At 63.7% G+C, this 15,803-nt stretch overlaps 1 protein-coding gene across 4 annotated transcripts in view; it reads left to right on the top strand.

The window, feature by feature from the left end:
- Positions 1 to 15,260, top strand: part of ZFR2 (zinc finger RNA binding protein 2) — a 38,188-nt gene extending 22,928 nt beyond the window's left edge. Inside the window, exons 8-18 of one of the 4 annotated variants that reach the window (XM_070272495.1) lie at positions 134 to 253; positions 1,223 to 1,362; positions 2,122 to 2,251; positions 2,811 to 3,001; positions 6,126 to 6,297; positions 8,980 to 9,118; positions 10,848 to 10,954; positions 11,425 to 11,520; positions 12,502 to 12,613; positions 13,265 to 13,362; positions 14,042 to 15,260. In XM_070272495.1, coding sequence (XP_070128596.1) covers positions 134 to 253; positions 1,223 to 1,362; positions 2,122 to 2,251; positions 2,811 to 3,001; positions 6,126 to 6,297; positions 8,980 to 9,118; positions 10,848 to 10,954; positions 11,425 to 11,520; positions 12,502 to 12,613; positions 13,265 to 13,362; positions 14,042 to 14,221 — 1,485 coding nt within the window. In that variant the 3' untranslated portion in view covers positions 14,222 to 15,260. Of the gene's footprint in view, positions 1 to 133; positions 254 to 1,222; positions 1,363 to 2,121; positions 2,252 to 2,780; positions 3,002 to 6,125; positions 6,298 to 8,979; positions 9,119 to 10,844; positions 10,955 to 11,424; positions 11,521 to 12,501; positions 12,614 to 13,264; positions 13,363 to 14,041 lie in introns of all 4 variants that reach the window. The other 3 variants (XM_070272494.1, XM_070272493.1, XM_070272492.1) reach the window with 3 other exon arrangements.
- The last annotated feature ends 543 nt before the right edge of the window (positions 15,261 to 15,803 follow it).

Here is a 15,803-nt window from a genome sequence, read left to right as displayed (position 1 = left end):
CTGTGAATAAAAGCACTCAGCAGATGGGAGCCAGCACGGCCGGGCGGCTCCGCTGTCGCTGCTCCGGGCGGCCCTGAGGCTCGTGGCCTCAGAGGGCCAGGGCCGCCGTGATCAGCTGAGCTCCGTGTCACAGGTGTGTGACGACGAGGGCAAGGTGACCTGCTTCCGCTGCCGGCTGTGCGAGTGCAGCTTCAACGACGCCAACGCCAGGGACCTGCACCTGCGGGGACGGCGGCACCGGCTGCAGTACAAGGTGGCTCGGGGTCGCCCAGGGCGGGCTGAACCGCCATGCTTTCTGGGTCTCAGCCGCGTCTGAGAACGCATCTTTGCCTCGTGGGTCTGAGCCCCGACGGCAGCCCAGGCCCGGTGGGCCTCAGGCGACATCCAGCCCCACGTCCCGCTGCCTGGAGAGCAGAGGAGGAGCAGGAGTGGGACCGGCTTCTCGCGCGTCCTCTCTGGCTGGTGAATGTGGAGTTTAGAGCTCTGTGTCCATGTGCCGCTGGCGGGAGCGCTCCAGCGCGCGGTCAAAGCACTGATGCGCCCACAAAACAGGACTCAGTGTGGCCTCGTTTTCCCAGACGCTCGGCGTCGGGTCTTTCATGTCTGACACAAGTCGTTGTTTCTTCCTTTGGCCTCTGCCAGGCGCCAAGCTAGCGGCTCGCTGAGATGGGAGCTCTGGTGCGAGGGCTCCAGCGGGCCTGGGAGCTGGGCTCCGTTTCCCCCGGGGGCGCCTTCCTGTGGCCTAGGGGCTCCCTTGGGCCCTCCTGCCCCTAGGCTCCACCAGAGGGGCTGTCAGCGCCTTCATGAGGCCCCCCTCACACGGGTGTGCCCGGCTTCACACTCATGGTGTTCCTCAGAATTACTCTGATGGGGAACGAGTGTTTTTCGTGGATTTTCGGTGAATATTCCACGGTCACCTGTGGTTACTCGCCAGTGGTGTCACATCACCTTCCTCCTTCGGTCCTTCATCGCACAGAGACGGGGGCTCGGCTTCCGCGCTGGCAGACGTCTGTTAACTCTGTGTGTCACTGTAGTTTCGTTCCCTTTCCTGCCTTTTCTTGGGGACCAGGAGTGTTAAGACATTGGGGGCTTGAAAGCCGACTGCTGTCTAAATCCAGCGGGAGGATGGCCTTCGGGGGCTCTCCCGGGTCCCCGAGACACCCCCGTGGCATTCTCCTCTTGATGGGGGGCTCCCGTCTTACAGCCCTTTCCTGTCTTCCAGAAAAAAGTGAACCCCGATCTTCCGCTCGCGCTTGAGCCCAGCAGCAGAGTACGGAGGCTGCTGGAGGAGCGGGCGAGGAGGCGGAAGCAGCTGACCCGGAGGCGGCTGGAGGGGCTGCGGCGCTGGCACGCGGAGATGAGGTGCGCGCGGGTCCCCGCTCGGGGGCCGCCCCCCTGCCGCCCTTCCCAAAGCTTCTGTCCCTGGGGGCTCAAGGACCAAATGGCTGCCCTGCGCTCTGTCTGGGGGACATGTGCTGTCACCTTTAGGCCTGAGGACCGGACGCTCCTGACCTGCCAGTTGGGCAGGGACACCGCCCTTTGAGGAGACTCGAAGGGTCTTAGAGCCAGCGGCCCGCGCAGGGCAGGCAGAGTTAGCACGCAGCACTGATGAGTGTAGGATGCTGTGGCCACGGTGCCTTTGGGCCCGATTCACAGGGACACCCTGGGTCCCCGCGTCCCCCAACCCCCGTGATCTCTGCCCACTGTGTCCCCTGACCGCCTGCGCATTTGTCACCCTCTAGAGCAATGCCAAAGCATTTTCTGACACAGTATCTGATTCACGGAAAACTGTGGTGGCATCTGAGCCAAGGAACGAGGCCCAGGAGAGACCTGGGGCCACAGCTGCTCGGGCCTGTGTTCCCCCAGCCCCAAAGCCTGTCTCCCAGGCACACTGCGGGCGTTCATGCAGGACCCTCATGTGGGCTCTCATGGGGCCCGCCAGCTGCTGCGCTCCTCGTTCGTCCTCACCCAGCCTTGCTCAGCCCGAGGAGGGGGCGGGAGGAGCCCTGCGTCCGGGGCTTCCCCACCTCGCTGGCGGCAGGAGGCCTGTGCAACTCTGACTTGCGGATCCCAGGGTCCTGTGGCTACATGCAGCTCCTTGTCCCTCTCCGTCCCCCACAGGCGTCAGGAGCTGTGCAGGAGGCGCCTGGAGGAGGAGCCGCGGGCCCAGGACGAGCACCCGGGACCCTCACCGCCCGAGCAGCACCCTCCCTTCAGGAGCAGGCCAGGGGCACCCCCCGACACGCCTCTGGTGGGTGGTGGTCTGGCCTCAAGCCGAAATGCCCCTGTGGCGGAGCCCAGCGGGTGGGTGACGTCCTCACACCCTCAGTGGGAGGACCTGAATTTTCCAGGGATGAGGAGCAGGACTTTGAACCAGGACCCCAAGGGGCACTCGGAGCCGGAGCTGGAGGGGCCTGGGGTCCCCCTCCCCGGCTGCTCGCTGCAGCTTCCTGGGAGCCTGAGGCGGCTCCGTCTGCACAGGCCGGGCCGGGCGTGCCGGGCCCCTCGGATCACATCTTCAGGGAGGAGGCCACGGGGCTGGCTGAAAAGCCTCTGGCTCAGAAACTAAGACTCTTGCCAAAGGAGCCACGGGCCCCGACTCAGCTCAGGGGAGGCCCCGGGGTCCCCGGCATTCTTTGGCCTGGCTCTCTGGCCACTGCCTGCCTGTCACCCCCAAAGCCAGCCTGGCTTGGGGCCCTGTGTCCTCCTGCTGCGGGTACCTCACCTCTGCAAGGCTGACGCTTGTCTTGTGCCCGCCCACCGGGTCCCCGTCCTCTCAGCTCCCCGGTGACGCACGCGCCTCCCTGCAGCCCGCGCAACGGTGGGAGTCCAGCGACGACCGGCACGTCCTGTGCAAGCACGCTGCCATCTACCCCACGGAGGAGGAGCTCCTGGCTGTCCAGAAGGCCGTCTCCCACTCGGAGCGCGCCCTCAAGCTGGTGTCCGACACGCTGGCCGAGAAGAGTTCTGGAAGCCCAGAGCAAGAGGGCAGTGGGCACAGGTAGTGGAGCTCCCCTCCATTCCCAAGGCCGGGGTGACTTGGAGGGGCTGAGGGGCCGGGCTCTGGGCGATAAGTGGCTGCCAGGGGCACAGCTCTGCAGCCTCTGCAGTCGCCGGGGCTTTCCAGCCTGCGGGCAGAAAGTTCCCGGGTCTCCGAGCCGCAGCCCAGGGCTCAAAGGGAGCATCAGTCCCAGCTGGGGAGAGCTGTGTTCCAACCCCAGGGTTTACTTTTCCTCCCGAAGGCGCATCTAGAAATCTAGTTCACAAAAGCTTAACCCCGTCTCCCCATCCGACTCATGACTCGTCCTTCCAGGAGCCGCGATCCCTGGGAGGCGGGAAGGTCCCCACACCTTGTTGTGAAGCCTCGCACGGCTTAAATGACCCTGGAGGCATGTCGCCTTGCCAGGCCCTTTCTCCCCGGTGGCTGCTGTTTCATTTCCCTTTTTGTTTTTTTCCACTGTGGTAACATCCTCAGAGCCCTCTGGACCATTTTTCTGCACGATACAGTGGCACTCGCACATCCACGAGATTGTGCAACCGTCACCACTATTTCCAGAGCTGTCTCACCATCGAAACAGAAACCTGTCCCCGTTCAATCCCCCAGCCCGGCCGAGCCCTGGCCCCCGGTCCCGCTCGCCGTCCCTCTGGCTCGGCCTGTTCCGGACGTCTCCTGGAAATGGAGTCACGCCGCAGGGGCCTTCCGTGTCTGCCTGGCCCCGCTCTGTGGCTCCCTTTTCCCGTAGCGCTTGCTCGCTGGCGAAGAGCGTGCGAGCTCTGGTGGCCGTGATAAGGTGGACTCGCCTCAGCTCAGACGAGAACCTTCGCCAATGTGAGGGCGAAGGAGCCCTCTTCACCTGCCCGGTAGAGAAAGCCGGGGCACACAGACGTTTCTCTCAGCTGCCCCTGCGCCCGCATGAAGCCAACACACCAGACGGCCAGGTCCCCAGAGGGAGGTCCCAGACGGTGGAGCCGTCCCAGCTCCCAGGGGGGTCGGGTTGCTCCTGCGAAAGGACAAGATGCTCTGGCCTCTGTGCCGGGCCCCTGGGGCCTGACACACTGCAGCCCGCTCCGGGGGCAGGGGGGCCAGTGGGAACAGTGGGAACCGCGCTTTGCAGCTGCCCATGGCCAGCGGCGCACACAGGAGGGTGGCCCATCCTTGAAATCCCCACACAGTGTGGCGGGCCGAAAAGTCACCCCTGGCGTCATGCTTTGCTGTCTCCCCCCAGCATCCTCCCTGCGCACACGTTTTGTTTTTGCTTTGCTTGGTTTTGTCACTTTTTGTTTTGAAATAATTGTGAGCTGTCACAAGAGTAGCAGAGGACCGTGGGCCCTTCCCCCGCTGCCCCAGTGCGGACGCGGAGGCACCCGGAGCTCATGTCAGGAGGAGGACTCCCTCCTCCGGGCCTCCCTCCAGCTCCTGGGGCAGCACGCGCTCTGCGTGTTCCATGCCGGCCGGGGCCGTTCACCGGCATCTCGTCACCTGCGCAGATGCGCAGACCCACCACAGTCAGGACCCAGAACCTTCCGTCAGTACCAAGGAGCAGCCTGCTGCGCCCTCCCCAAACCCAGCCCCCACTGCATGCCTTCAAGACAAAAGCCACTTCATTCCTTTTCGGTTTTCACATAACATATCTGTCACATTCCTTGTTATGTCCTTACGTTATTTTTCAAAAACACAGAAACGTGGTTTTTTAATAGGAACATTGTAAACTTTTCTCTGGATGTTCCGTTATCTACTTCACTGTTGCGAAGAGGATGTTAGCGCTGGGTGTCCCTGAACTTTTGTGATGGAAATTCTCTAACATAAAAGTTGACGGGACGGTGTAATTATAACGGGCACCATGTGACTGTCCCTAAACCATGATTGTCCTTGATCTCAGGCCCCGCGCCCGCCCCCTCTGGGAGAGGTTAGTGGAAGTCCTGTCAGACCTCACACTGCCCCTTTAGTAAGTGTTTCAACCCGTATCGCTAAACCATAAGTCTCTTTTTTTTAAAACAAAACCACAATGCTATTATCATGCTTTTAAAAATTAACAATAATTCTTTACCGTTGTCAGCTATACAGTCAGTGTTGAAATTTCCAGTTGTCCCACGGATATCGTAATGTGGCTTTTTAGTTTGGGGGGTTTTTCATTTTATAGTTCGTGTGAATTGGGATCCAAATCGATGGACAGGCCTCTGGGTCTCTCCCTGAGGTTCCCCCCACCCCCACCCTCTGCTTTCTCTTCCCTTGCGGGTCTCGGTCACAGAGTCTGGTCCTGGCCCCGGAATCCAGACGTCCCTGGTCTGGATTTTGCTGGCGGCCCCCAGACACAGGTGCCCTGGGGCCACATCAGGCTCCAGCGCTCTGTGGTCCAGAAATGGACAGGAATCCGTAAACGTGTTTAAAAATAAGATTGTCTCCTGCCCGGAGAAGTGTCACAAAGTCAAAGTGCTGATAGAGTGGCAGGAGCAGGTGGCAGCTTCTGGAGCCGAGGAGCGGACGTTTGTGTCGAGATCGGCTACCTGAGGGCCCCCCAGGCAGCGGTCTGGGCCTCGCAGGGCAGGAGCCGAAGGACCGGGAAGGGTGGAAGGAGAGGGCGGTGGCCAGGAGGCAGGGGTCAGGCCGGGGGCTGCGCCCGGGGAAGAAGTGGGTGTCCCCCCTGCAGAGGGCAGCCGAGAGGGTGGAGTCACACTGCAGAGAGCTGGCCCTGGGCTCAGCGGGCATGCACGTGTGAGCAGCCCGCCCTTAGTGAGTGTGCTGTGGCGCTGGAGGGGCAGTAGGGGCCTCGGCTCGACGGGGAGGATGGAGGGGAGGGGAGGGCAGGCTCCTGCTGAGCGACCAGCGCACCTTCTCGCAGAGGGGGGCACAAAGTGACCCCAGAGCCGGCTCAGAAGGAGCGCCAAGCCAAGGGCTGGCAAGGGTGACGTCAGCTGGCTGAGGACCGGGGACCGTGGGGATGGCCGGCAGGGGCCTTTTCCAGAATGCAGCTTGTCAGGAAATAGTCAAGCCACCGGCCTTTGTGATTAGGCACGACTCACAGGGCTGGGTCAAGTGCCATTCCGGGACCCCGGCGGGGTTGCGCTCGCTGTCCCTGACCCCCTTCTTGTGTGCGTGCCACACTCTCTCGGGTTTGTCTTCGCAGTGGCATCGACCCGTCGCCTCGGATCCTGAAAGGCGTGGTGCGGGTCGGCCTCCTGGCCAGCGGCCTCCTGCTTCGGGGAGACAGGCGCGTGCAGCTGGCCCTGCTCTGCTCCCGGAAGCCCACACGCGCCCTGCTGCGGAGGGTCGCGGCACAGCTGCCCCAGCAGCTCTTGGTAAGCTTCGAGGCCGCCTCGTGGGCTCCTGGGCGGCGTGACTGTGTTCCTACAGGACATGAGGGGACAAGAGACAGCCTGTTAGCTACAGCCCGCCTGTCTCAGACAGTCGGAGGGAGACACTAGGAGACAGGTGAGCTCAGGGCCAGACTCAGATGTGGCTCGACGCCCCGCCACTGAGGGCAGTGACGTCTGGTCTGTCCACACGACGTGGCCTTACCCAGCCACTGCAAGGGCAGAGGGTGGCGAAACCTGCACGGAGACCCTTTGTGGGCGTGATGACTGTGAGATGCCCGTGCACAGGCCTGAAAGGCCTTCTGCCCAGGCGGAAACCCACCCTTAGACTGGGGGGTGACTGACCTTCCTCTGGAGCGGTCCCTCTGTCCTCATGGTCCTTTCCTCCCCTGGATTGATGACAGGGGGAGGGGTGAGCTCACGCCTTGATTTAAATCCGTCACCTTCGATGAAAAAAGTCAGTTCCCAGGACTGTCTCTCCCTCCTGACGTGTGGGTTGCTGGACCCGAGGGAACTCAGCATCGCTCCTCCGACTGGCTCAGCGAGCACTGGGGGCTGGCAGACCCAGGCCCACCCCCTGCGCTCCCACTCTGGTCAGGAGACAGAATAGACAGGTAGCAAGCTAACTTCCAGTTTGTCTTCTGTGATGAAATTAAAACGTGATGCCAGGTAGAGAGCACCTGGGGAGAGCAGGGGCCACATCAGGGTGGGGGGGTGTCCTGACAGAGGATGGAGCATGTGAGGGAAGAGCCGAGAGTCAGGAGAAGCCTTGAAAAAAGGGGGCAGTGTTCCACATAGAAGGACCGGCACCTGCTGAGGCCAAGAGGCAGGAGGCCCCAGGAGAGGTGAGCCTGGATCAAGCCAGGCCTGAAGGCCGTGTGAGCAGGACTCTATTCTCAGGGAAGCCTGGAGGGATTTAAACAGGGGAGTGACGTGCTCCAACTTCACTGATCTAATCACTCACTTCCCAAACACACAGCAGGGCAGTTTTCTGCTACGTACGTAGGGGTGCAAAGATGGCTCAGATGCAGACCTTGGCTTCTGGAATCTCACAGCCCAGCAGCTAAGAGAAGCCCTGAGAAGATGGCTAAGGCTGTGGAGAGCTGGCAGTGGGTCCCACCCAGTAATGTAGACGGGCCCAGGGGCTGCCTCAGCAGGGAGGCCCTGAGAGGGGAGGGGTGGCTGTCGGGAGAAACGGGCATTTCAGGTTCAAGGCCAGCCTCAGGCTGGCGATGATGATGATGACCATGTGGCCCTGGGTGACGCCGGGACAGGAACCCCAAGGGACCACACAGGAACTCTGAGGTGGGCCGTGGGCTCCGTGTGCCCCACCCAAAGACCCAAAGCACATCCACGTCCAGTGAGGCCCCCCCGGGGGAAGCCTCTGACCCTGCCATCTGACTCCAGAGTCCCCATGCAGCCTGGCAGACAGCTTCGCCAGGCCACGGGGCAGCCGGGCAAGCAGTGACCACTGCGTGAGGCTCCATGCCTGCTCGGGGCATGCTGGCCAGGCATCTCTGGGGCTCCAGAACAAGCCAAGGGACACTGTCTGGCCTCCCTGGGAATCAGGTCCCCACACCAAAGCCCCCTGCATTGTGAAGTCTCCTCCGGAGGCTGGGGACTGGGACGGGCAGTGAGAGTTCTCGTGGCTGCGAGCTCGGGGGTCTCTTCTCCCTGAGACCCCTGGAGTGGGCGGCTGGCAGGAGCAGAGCCTGGGGGGGCCGTCAGTAGTGGGCAGACAGAGGGTACCACTGAGGGTTGACCTGGAGCCTCTGCTGGTAAAGGACCGATCCTCTTGGGGTGTCCCCCAGTGAGGGCGGCAGGCATGGGGTGGGGACCGGAGCCCAGGAGGCTCAGATCCTATCTGAGGCAGCCTCTGTTCAGCCTCCTGGGAAACCTTTCTCCCCTGTGTACCCAGACGGTAGCCTGTGACCAACTAGAGGATCTCGCCTTTTCCCCTCGACGGTGTCTCTCGGCTTGCATTCCACATTCGTGCTGAAGGAGCTTTGTTCCTTTTTTGTGGCCGAGGAATATTTTGTTGCCATTTGTCCATGACCGGCCGAGTCCTCCCGAGTGGTTGGACATCTGGTTGTTTCCAGCGTTGTGTGTTACCAGCAAGGCTGCACAGAATGATAACCTTGTGCACAGGCCGCACGGCTCACGTGGGAGCACATCCCAGGGCAGAGGCATGGGCCAAGGCAGGAGCTGGATGCCTCTGGGGAATGTTGCCCGGTCAGCGTCCACCAAGAGTTTCCAGATGCCAGATCTGCACCCTCCCAGCTGCTCTCAGACTCCTGGAGCTTTGTTCTTCTCACAGGGGAGGTGGCACCTCGATAGCGTTTTAATTTGCGTCTTTCTTACTGTAGGGGTAATCTTGTCATTGTGTGAAAGTGGTCACTTCTGTTTCCTTTTCTGCCAAGTGTCTGCTATGTCACTTTCCAGTTTTCTTATCGGATTGAGGGTCTTGTTCTTATTGAGCTACAGGCATTCTTTACATATGAAGGCACCTGTATGCAGGCTCCACTGCTCAGACGTGTTTCTCTGCGTGTGCTCCTGGAGGGCAGGGCCGCATCTCAGTCCCTTGGAGGTTCCGGACCACCATGTCCTTGTCGTTCACATTGCCTCTTGCCCGGAGTAACGCAGCCTTGTGTTGTGTTTGCACTGTAGATGGTGACGGAGGACAAGTACGAGGTCTCCTCTGACCCTGAAGACAACATTGTCATCTCCTCCTGCGAGGAGCCCAGGGTGCGGGTCACTGTGTCCATCACCTCGCCCCTCATGCGGGAGGACCCCTCCATGGACCAAGGTGCGGCTGGGCCCTTCTGTCTGGCTCCCCTCCCCATGCACCGGGTGGCCTAGGGTAGCGTCCACCTCTGCTCTGGGTGGGGTGGGGCATGGCCAGTGGCCTTCCAGCACTTGTGTCAGCCTGGATGCCACTGGTCAGACGAGAGCTGGGTCTGGGCAGCGGGTGCCACGTGGGCCGGAACCCGGGCTGCGGGTGCTCCGGGTATCACCCTCCTCTCTTGGCTCTGGGCTGGCAGGGGCCCCTGCGCCCCGCTCAGGGGAAACCAGCTCTGCCGGGCCAGGAGCTCAGACTGACTCCGTTGGTCTGCCCACAGCGGGGCCCACAGCACACCCCGCTGGTCCCAGACGCGAGGCTCGGGGGCTCGAAGCAGGTTGGATTCCCTGCGAGTCAGGGGGCACTGGGCCAGGCCAGAGGGCAGCCAGGCCTTGAGTCACCGACACACGGTGAAGGCCAGCTGATGGGCCGCGCCGCACCTCTCACAAGGCCACGGAACCTCCTGGAACAGCCCCCAGGCCAGGTTTCCAGACTCCAGTCACTCCTGAACCCCCTTCCTGATGGTGGTTTTGTTGCAGCTGAGGGCCACGAGCTCCTAGCGTCTTTCTTTAAACTGGTTCATTTTTTGGAGGCCGGCCTGGTGGCACAGTGGTTAAGTGCGCACATTCCACTTCGGCGGCTCGGGGTTCACTGGTTCGGATCCCGGGTGCAGACATGGCACCACTTGGCACGCCATGCTGTGGTAAGGGTCCCACATATAAACTAGAGGAAGATGGGCACGGATGTTAGCTCAGGGCCAGTCTTCCTCAGCAAAAAGAGAAGGATTGGCGGCAGTTAGCTCAGGGGTAATCTTCCTCAAAAAATACCAAAAAACCAGTTCATTTTGAACACAAATTGAAAGAGGAGCCTCTGAGCTGTGAGTGGGAAGCCATGGCTGGTCGTCGGAGGTGGAGAGCCCTCTGAGAAGAAAACACAGCTCAGAAAACAGACACCCTGCAGTTCCCGCTCAAGGCCTGCGGGGGTCACTCTGGCCAATGGGGCGGTCAGGACCTGTAGGAAGTGGCACAGCCCCGGGCGCTGCCTGGCAGGAAACCCCGTGATGAGCATCCTGTGATGGGGCCGCGAGCCGGGAGCCGGACCACTGGGCATGTGCTTCCCGTCAGTGTCCCCGTCCCCCGCTGGCTGTCACAGAGCTGGCTTGCAGCCCCTCCCGCGGGCATACCCCGCCCCCTCCACCTCCTGTGATGAGGGGCAGACACCGGGCCTGGGCCCTGGGATGTTTGTGGGTGGAAGTGAAGCCCAAGCCCCATCCTGTGACCTGAGGGAGCCAGGGCCTCCTTGATGGAGAGAACATTCCTGAAGCAATAGCAGCAAGTAAGAAAAAACAGACCTGAAGTTCTCCTGGACACGGGAGCCTTTGTCATCGATGATGGGACTGGCTCGCATCTGACCTAGCTTCTCCCTTTTCCTTCTGTGTTTGGAAGTTTCTGGAACTCTGGCGTAATTCATAGTTTCCCATCTGGACTAATTCTCTCCCCAAGGGAGTGGGCGCTGCAGGCGTCACGTCCCTTCCCCGTGGAGCAGGGAACCTCCGGGAAGCCGTCCCTCTGGTCCTGGTGGTGTTGGGAGCAGACACCGTCTCGGGGGCCGGCCCGCATGGCCCAGGAGGGGAGCGGGGGAAGGGGCGCCCTGCCCACACACCCTCGGTGACTCGCTCTCCTCCTTCTTCCAGAAGGAGTGGAGGCACCTCAGCCCGACCTGGGAGATGACCCGGGAGACGTTCTGAGCCCGGAGAAGTGCCTCCAGTCACTGGCCGCCCTCCGCCATGCCAAGTGGTTCCAGGTCAGGGGGCAGGGCTGGAGGGGGCCCACGTCCGTCTGTCTGTCCTGCCGGCTGCACGCCTCAGCTGTGCAGGCTCCAATTACAGACAGAGGACAAACATCTGTGAGGCGGCTCCCTGCCCAGACTGACCTGGTGGAGGTCACTCCTTGGCCATCAGGGCCGTGAACTTGAAAGGAGTGACCACTGCTCTGGGGGTGGGGACGCCACCACCCCGTGGCCACCTCTGGCCAGCACCGGGGGCTCAGAAGTGGGCCGGTTCCATGGGCCTGTACCTGTTTGGCAGTGGACTCTGCTCCCAGCTGCTGCCCTCAAGGCTGGCCAGCCCGTGCCCCCCACAGTCCGTCCCCGGCCTCCACTGTCAGGATGGGCCCCCTGGCCAGGCTCGCTGTCCCGGGGTCAGCCCTGCTCCCCAGCCTCGCGCGCCCCCTCGTGCACGCGGCCCCTGGAGCTAACGGCGCTTCTCCCCCAAGGCGCGAGCCAGCGGCCTGCAGCAGTGTGTGATCGTCATCAGGGTCTTTCGGGACCTCTGCCAGCGCGTGCCCACCTGGGGGGCCCTGCCAGACTGGGTGAGCAGCGCCGGGCAGCAGCCCTGCCCTGGGAAGCCCCCGAGGCCTGATTTCCCCCCATCCCAGTGCTTGGCTTTCTGAGAAGGGCCCACCTGAGCCTGAGCGCCCCGAGAGGTGGTGGGTGGGCGCCCCGGGCCCCCGGACCAGGAGGAGCCGCCTGGAGCGCAGCCGCATTTGACCGCCCTTCCTAAGACGCGCGGCCTCGCCGAACCAGCTGCCTTGCCCCTGGGAAGGCGGCGAGCGCCCCGAACTTGGGCGGACTTGGCTTCTACGCGCGGCCTTCTGCCTGTCCCTCTCCCCCCATGGCCGAGGCCCGGGCCCTGCACAGGCGACCCTCCCCGCCCGCCGGGCCGCCCCGGCCTCCTCCCCAAACACCAGCTCCAACCCAGGGCTCCGGAGCCCGCCCGCACCTCCGCCTCCTCCCCGTGTCCAGGGGAGACGTCGTTCCTGGGGCCACCTCGTGGACGGCCCCATGACCAGCTTCATGCAGAGTGACTGGTGTGGGGTCGGCTCTGATGCCGACAGAACCCCAAATTCCCCAGCCTGTTTCCCTGGAAATGAAGATGCACCCTCCCGGGGAGGGGGGCTCCCAGAGCAGGGGGATCCCAGAGGTGGGCACGCCCGAGCCAGTGGCCGAGTCACCATGACCCTAGCCCAGTGGACTGTGGGCCTCAGGGAACGAGTCCTCTCACCCTCCTGACGCTAGTTTGCAGTGTTGGCATCCACGGGATGTCACCGATGGGGAAACTGAGGCATAGAGAGTCAAGTGGCCCGCCCGAGGCCTTGCCAGCAGGTGTCGGCCCCAGTGCCCCCCACCTCCGTAGAAGCTCAAGGGTGGGTGGGAGTAAGGGAAAGACCTGGAAGGGGCCTCCCATCCCAGGGTGCCCTGGAGGCCCCTGCCGAGCCCGAGAGCCCAGGGTGGGAGGCGGGCTGGTCGAGAATCCCCTGCGGGACGCAGCGTCTGCGCTGTCCGCCCGGCAGGCCGTGGAGCTGCTGGTGGAGAAGGCTCTGAGCAGCGCTGTGGGGCCCCTGAGCCCAGGAGACGCCGTGAGACGGGTCCTGGAGTGCGTGGCCTCGGGGACGCTCCTGACAGGTCAGTCACGGTGGCTGGGGGCCCAGACCCTGGAGCAGACGGGGGGCCAGGGGCCGGCATGGGGTCCAGGAGGAGCCTCTTACAGACAGCCGAGGGCAGCGGCCACCCAGGCAGGAGGATGGTCGTCCCCAGGAGGACGGGGAGCGGGTGGGAGCAGGGGCAGCCTCTCCTCCAGGGGTGCGGGGCTTGGACTGGAGCCACCGCGACAGCACGGCGCACCACCCTGCTGGCGGCCGGCCGGCCTTGGCAGGAAGGTTTCCCGGGGAAGGACCAAGAACGCAGCTAGCGGGTTCTGTCCGAGACGCTCCCCATGGCTCGGTCTGCAGTCGCGGGAAGGAAGGGAGCGCAGCACTGGCCCTCGTGTGTCAGACGCAGAGATGGAGTTCCGGGCGTTTTGGAGCCTGGATGGTGTCATATCCAGTGAAAAAGGAGATAAAGCCCTGGGCCGTGTGAGCCTTCTGTGTAACTGCACACTTGCAGACGTGCACACGCAAAGGCCGGGGCATGGGGACAGCTCCCCCAGCGGGGACCCCAGGGCGCCTTGGGTGCAGTCGCGGACCCTGCACATCAGGCCCCCAGTGCTGTGGAGCCGCAGGGGCGATCTTTCACGAAGGTGCTCTCCCTCTTTGCCGCCCCCCTGCCCCCACCAAGACGGGCCCGGGCTCCAGGATCCCTGTGAGAGAGGCCAGACGGACGCCCTCGGGGCCATGACCGCCCAGGAGCGCGAGGACCTCACGGCCAGCGCCCAGGTAGGGACCTGCTCAGCCAGGCCACGCGGCCCCCAGCCCAGCCCCGGTTTGCAGCTTTGGCGTCCCAGGAGACGGTCTGGGGTCGCCCTGCCCTCCCTCCCTCGCCTGCAGAGATGGGAGGCCTGTGGTGCGATGGGTGGGCGGCCCAGAGCAGAAGCTGCTAGCAGAATGCGGCACAGACGTGGGGCCTCTGGGGCTGGGACCGTGGCTCGCCCCCTGACCGCCCTGTGGTCTCTGAACTCCCAGCCGTGGCTTCCAGCGCCGCCTGGCCAGCCTCAGGCACCGCAGCCGAGCCCCCAGCTGTGGTTTCCCTTTTGTTCGCAAGTTTATTTATAAGAAAGTCTCCCAGTGGTACAGAATCAGGCGTGACCTTTACGAATCGCCTTTAACGGAAAGAGGCCAGTTGCTCCTGATCAGGGCCGACCTGGGGGAGCATCTGGGGTCCCTGTAGCGAGGCAGGAAAGAGCTGATGCTCCGAAGGGCTTCTGGCAAACTCCTGCCATCAGCTGCCCCCACCGCCCCCCACCAACTCCCGGTGTAGTTCACGCCCGAGGGTGCCTGAGCTAGAAAAGTACAGTCAAGGGAGGGCGCCCCGCGAGCCCCGTGTCCGCATTAGGCTGCCCGAGAGGGGCCGGGCAGGCGGGTGCGCCGGGGGTCCTGACGGGCTGTCCGCCCCCAGCACGCGCTGCGCTTGTTGGCGTTCCGGCAGATCCACAAGATCCTGGGCATGGCCCCTCTGCCGCCCCCCAAAAGCAGGCCCGGGGCGCGCGTCCGGAAGAGGCTGCGGGAGGCGGCCGAGGCCCAGGAGGGCGCGGGCCAGAGGAAGCGGGGCCGGCCGGGCAGCGAGGGGCCCGTGTGAACGGTCTCCCCTCCTGGAGGGACCCAACGCTGCACCGCGTGGCCGCTCCATCCTGACGTCAGATTTCCGCTGGAGTGACGTTCTGCGGGTTTCTTTAAAAACCCTGTGCTCGGGTCATTGGAGAAGTCGCCTCATTTGGGGGAGAGCCGCTGGGCAGCACCCTGTACCCCGATGCCTGCCCCACGGCGGGTGGGGGTGCAGCACAGTGATTTCAAAGCCGGGCAGCCCTCACGGGCTGTCAGCTCGCCCAGGGCCTCCTGAGCATGTGGGCGTCTAGCTCGCTGCCTTTAGAGGCCCCTGCTGTGTGTGGCCGTGAAATCTCGGGACAGGCCTGTCTGGGGCCCTGTGTCAGGAGGCAGGCCAGGGATGGGAGCCAAGCCCGAGGCCCAGCCTGCCCCAAACCTGCTGACCCCTGCTCCCCAGCCTGGAGATGGCCCCGCGGCCGGAGGCCTGCAGGCCTGAGCTGGGCTCGTCCCCCATCCCCCGTGGGGAGGGTGGCAAGACCGAGGGGTGGTGAAGAGGCAGGCTGGGCTCCCCTGGCCCCCATGAAACATCTGTGTCCCAACCGTCTGCCCTGACCACCCCCCCCAACCTCGTTGCACCAAGTGCCTTCCGCCACAGAGAGGAGCTGCTCTGGGACGTCCCTGAGGGCGGGGGGTGCCTTCCGGCCGTTCTCGCAGCTCCCTGCATAGCTCCAGCGCCTGCCTCTTGGGTGCTGGTCTGGGGGCTGGGCCTGGTGCAGGGCTCAGGGGTCAGGTGCCTCTGGGTCCTGGGGGACGTGGGGCACCCCCTGCCCAGCCTCCACCCCGATGTGTCCAAACCTCCCTCTTTGCCACCGTTTTTCTTGGCCAGCTGCCCAGTGGCACCGAGGGAGAAAAGTCCGGCTTTGGGCTGACGCCATCGACAGCCACTCAAGTCCTTTGATTCATTTCTGTGTTTAGGAGACAGCCTGTGTGTGGCTTCGCGTCTCACGTCTTCACAGAGCCGCCTGGAAGTGTGGGGGCGGGGCGGGGAATAAAGGAGATACGCTTGTCTCTCAGTGTGGGTCCGTCCTTCCCTCCAGGTCCTGCCTGCACCTCCCACTGCCCCTCGGGGCTGAGGCAGGGGCGCGGACCAGCCAGCATTTCTCCCCAGGCCCTAAGGCTGCCGACGTGCACGGGGAGGAAGTCCGAGGGGCTGGTGCTGCCCCCAGGGGTGGGCCCCTCGGGCCATCCCCTCACCGAGGTCCCCTGGGGGTGAGAGGAACCCAGCTCCACAGGCCCCACCCACCCACGGGACCCGGCCACTCAAGAAACCTACCCCGGCCTGGTCCAGGAGATGTGCAGGGGAGCTGGCAACCTGGAAGGCTTCCTGGAGGAAGGGGTGGCCAAGCTGAGTTGGGGATGGCTCTCTGCTTGCAGGCCCCCACCAAGAGTTCCCTGGGAATTTCCCTAAATCCCCGTCGCAAACCTCGGGGTGGACGGGGGCTCAGATGTGGAGACCTGGTCCCACAGCTTTGAGCCCCGGGGCATCCCCAGGCCATCGCTGGGGGGCTGGGCAGGATGAGGCAGGGAGAGGAGCAGAGGGGGAGGCAGGTGGGGCG

The sequence above is a fragment of the Equus caballus genome, chromosome 7, assembly GCF_041296265.1.
Source record: "Equus caballus isolate H_3958 breed thoroughbred chromosome 7, TB-T2T, whole genome shotgun sequence".
Lineage (NCBI taxonomy): Eukaryota > Metazoa > Chordata > Mammalia > Perissodactyla > Equidae > Equus > Equus caballus.
This window is presented reverse-complemented; position numbering and strand designations above follow the sequence as displayed.